Source organism: Oncorhynchus clarkii, chromosome 1, assembly GCF_045791955.1.
Source record: "Oncorhynchus clarkii lewisi isolate Uvic-CL-2024 chromosome 1, UVic_Ocla_1.0, whole genome shotgun sequence".
NCBI lineage: Eukaryota > Metazoa > Chordata > Actinopteri > Salmoniformes > Salmonidae > Oncorhynchus > Oncorhynchus clarkii.
In genome coordinates, this window is record NC_092147.1 from 72755 (window position 1) to 76870 (window position 4116).

Genomic DNA, 4116 nt, shown 5'->3' on the forward strand with positions numbered 1-4116 from the left:
AGTACAGGTGCATCAAAGCTGGGACTGAGAGACTGAAAAACAGCTTCTATCTCAAGACATCAGACTGTTAAACAGCCACCACTAACATTGAGTGGCTGCTGCCAACACACTGACTCAACTCCAGCCACTTTAATAATGGGAATTGATGGGAAATGATGTAAAATATATCATTAGCCACTTTAAACAATGCTACCTAATATAATGTTTACATACCCTACATTATTCATCTCATATGTATATACTGTACTCAATACCATCTACTGTATCTTGCCTATGCCGCTCTGTACCATCACTCATTCATATATCTTTATGTACATATTCTTTATCCCCTTACACTTGTCTATAAGGTAGTAGTTTTGGAATTGTTAGCTAGATTACGTGTTGGTTATTACTGCATTGTCAGAACTAGAAGCACAAGCATTTCGCTACACTCGCATTAACATCTGCTAACCATGTGTATGTGACAAATAAAATTTGATTTGATTTAGGACTTTTCGTGTGTTACATGAATAATCAGCAATAGTCTCTTGATAACTTGTGCTAACAATGTTCCCTAAATACAACTTCAATCACAAAAATGATATTCCATGTCGAGTGCAGAAGCTAACAGCTAACAGCTAACATTTCCTGTCTTAATCCATTAGCTCTTTCTCTCCACTAGGTGGCAGTATTTACCCTTACAAATCTACTATTCCCGATAGAAATAACACCATTCTTCATACATTGTAATGTATAAATTGATAAGAGCTAGGTAAATGAGTCATCCGTTTAGAAAAAGGAATTGTAAATACAAATATAGCAATTGTTTTAGATTATCTTTCCTTATGATTACTGAAGACGAATGTCAAACCAGTCATGTGGAAGGAAACTGAAAATCATATCTATATGACATATATTGCCTCCACAGTGAAGTACAGTAGGCTATAAATGGCGAGGATTACATCTGATGACCCTAGCTATAGGCTTCTCTAGTGCTGAACCCACCGAGTTGATGTATGCTCTCTAGAATGTTTTAATTATATGCCCAGGCTTTCTGTAGTTTAAAAAAATAATTTGTATAATGTTAAATATTAGCCACCATCAGTAATACCCACATTACAATTTTAACTGTCATTCTCGTGTTAGTTTCCTTCAATTTGTTGCTTACATTTTGTATCATTCCATTCCGTTTACCTTTACCTTTACCTTTACCTTTCTTTCCTCGGTCACAAGTTGTTCCTGAGGGTCGCTAGCAATGGTGAATCATATTAGGCTAAAGTTGTGTAATAATTTGATACATGTAGCCTATTTGAATCATTATGGAACTCAGACCACACTTAGCTGTTTGGATTCTGGCACACAGTTCATGACGAATGGACCGTTGTCATACATTTCCGTGATTAGTGAGGATAAGGGTAGATTTATTGGACTATTGTGTTCAACCCCTATTGTACACTTTTTTTCACCTTCAAATATTTAATAGATTGAACTTCAATAACTTTCAGGATGAATCACACCACTCTTTTTTTCTCCATCAATATATTTTGTGCATAAAGGCTTAGAAATATAAATCTATAAATCTGTTTAGGGTTTGTAAATACTTTCCTAACCCTAAATAATCTACAATCTATTCTAAATCTACCAGTTAGTGTGGAAACTAAGACAAATATGCATATATTTACAATAGATTGCTTTCTTTCTTTGATTCCTAATATTCAAAACCAGTTCTGTCGATATATTCTAGTGTGTCTGTAGACAAAATTACGATTAAAGGTACATCGTATTTAAAGGGATGGCTTAAGATAAATGTACTGAACCTATTGAATGAGAACTTCACAAGAAAATATGTTGGCCAGCAAATAGGAGGGTTTTCAGAAGTTGAATGAAATGTATTCATTGTGTGCAAGGGAGCACCACCTGCAGAGCGTGTTATGCGCCTGCATAAGGTAAGTCTGAATACCAACTACTGAGAAGTGTGTGTGTGTGTGTGTAGGACACATTTCCTAAGTCTGAATCGGCCCCTTTGGTGATATACTGTGAAATGCTGTACACTACATGTGGATCTAATATGTTTCTCTCATCAGGTTTCATAGGACCAGAGAAGCTGCAGAACTCTGCAGTGGTATTTGAGTTGACCGGCTGTGCGCAGGAGGACTGAGTCCGGAGTCCATCTTAAACCCAGATCATTGACGTAACCAACCCTCTGACAGGGTCATGGTGTACCTGGCCCACACGGTTCACTGGCAGTTCCTGGGCCTAGTGATTGGCTGTGTAGGCTGGATCCTGACCATGGCCACCGCGGGCCACAACGAGTGGAGGCTGTGGTACGTAGAGGACGTCTCCGTGGTAACCTCTGGCGTGGCCTGGGTGGGCGTGTGGCGGGCGTGTTTCTATAGCCACACTCTACCCGACTCAGAGTTCTGCCAGCCAATCAGCATTGCCGACCTGTTTGTTCCCGTGGAGATCTCCGTGGCACAGGTGGTCATCATGGTAGCAGTGATAACTGGACTCTTGGGAAACATCCTTGGTGCGTACGCAGTGAGGAACATCTATTTTGGTCAGAAGACTCATGACTTTATCAGACTGACGTTCTCAGGGGCCGGGGGGCTGTACGTCCTGACAGGGGTCAGCTTTCTGGTCCCTCTAGTCTGGAACGTGAAATCTGTCCTGACTAATCAGACTGTAGCATTCCCCCCAGAGTTCCACCTCCCTCCTGCCCCCCTCAGACAGGAAGTGGGCGGAGCTATCTGGATGGGGGTCGGTGCTTCGATCTTCCTTATCTTTGGCGGTCTCCTATTCCTCTGCTACAGGTATGTTATCAGGGCTAAGCCAGTCAGTGGAGAGAACGACAAGGACCCTCTACATGGGCCACCGATAAGACTAAAGTCTATATTAGAGAATGGAGACAAGGAGACCAGAGACAACCCTGCCTTCCAGGCTGATGAAGACTTTTAGGGCAGAGGGCAGACAAACAGGCACTTGTAAACTCCCCGTCGTGGATTTAAAAGCATAGAATTGGTTTAAGCATTGGCTGGAGAGTTTCTGCCATTGTTTAATACATGCAAGAAAGTGTGGAAGTACACACTTTGGGAGAAGGGTGGGGAATCTGAATTCAACCATAAAACACTGGAAAACAGAACCATAGAACCCCTTCTCTCTGTGAAATTATCAGTTTAGCATGATTGAAGTTTAGAGTACAGCTTTGACAAGTGCATAGACGCAGTGATCTATATTTTGGTCTCTGATAAATGTGACTAATGAAAACTGCAATTGTTTTGATTTGTATATATTTGCAACCAAATTTATTTGAAATGTTGTAACTGTAATTTTGTAGTGATCATGCTTGAACTGTTGTTCTCGAGGCACCGTTGCAAATGAGACCCTGATCTCAATGGATTCCGCAGTTAAACAAAGGCTAATAATAAAATCAAATTAACATGACAAAGTTCATGAAATCCTTGGAATGTCATGTGTAAACTTTTTTTGAAATGTAAGTGAAAAGAATGTGGCAGCTGTACTGTAGGGTTACTGCATATAATTTCATAAATAGATTTTTATATTGAAATCACTTCCTGCTATGTTGCTCCTGTTGTTGGACCCCTGCCGTGAATGAAATTAACTTTACAGCACCTCTCAGTGTGGTGCCAAAACTTCATACCCAGCTCTCTGGGGCTGCGTCTCTATTCCCTATGGCACCCTATTCCCAATATAGTGCACAACATTTGACCAGAGCTCTATGTAAAAAGTAGTGCACTATAAAGTGATTAGAGTGGAATTTGAGGCACATAGTGATACTCCTTTATACTGCAGCAGTCAAATTGTAATCTGAGAATGGAATACTGGTTGTGACAAATCTCAGTGGGAGTTAGTTATGTGATTCTTCTTAAAAAATGAGTTAATCCAGAGAAATTAATTTTTTAATTAGATTAGATTTTATTTCTCAGCTGGAGTTTAGGTATTCTGAATTAACTTAGTCCAAGGAGGGCTCTCTCTCTCAATTTCAATTTAATGGGCTTTATTGGCATGGGAAACCTATGTTTACATTGCCAAAGCAAGTTTTCTTTAATAATTTTTAAATTATTTTTGGGGTATTTCTCTTAGAACTGCATTGTTGGTTAAGGCAGTCAGTCAGCATTT

The 4116-nt window shown here is 39.8% G+C and overlaps 1 protein-coding gene across 1 annotated transcript; it reads left to right on the forward strand.

Moving 5' to 3' along the window:
* Nucleotides 1–2193: 2193 nt before the first annotated feature.
* LOC139414165 (claudin-34-like) lies at nucleotides 2194–2934 on the forward strand. Its single transcript, XM_071162053.1, has one exon. It carries the CDS (start codon nucleotides 2194–2196, stop codon nucleotides 2932–2934), a length of 741 nt encoding a protein of 246 aa, XP_071018154.1.
* The last annotated feature ends 1182 nt before the right edge of the window (nucleotides 2935–4116 follow it).

Excerpts from the sequence above, each read along its gene's own strand:
- LOC139414165 (XM_071162053.1), top strand. The coding sequence starts at position 2,194 with ATGGTGTACCTGGCCCACACGGTTCACTGGCAGTTCCTGGGCCTAGTG.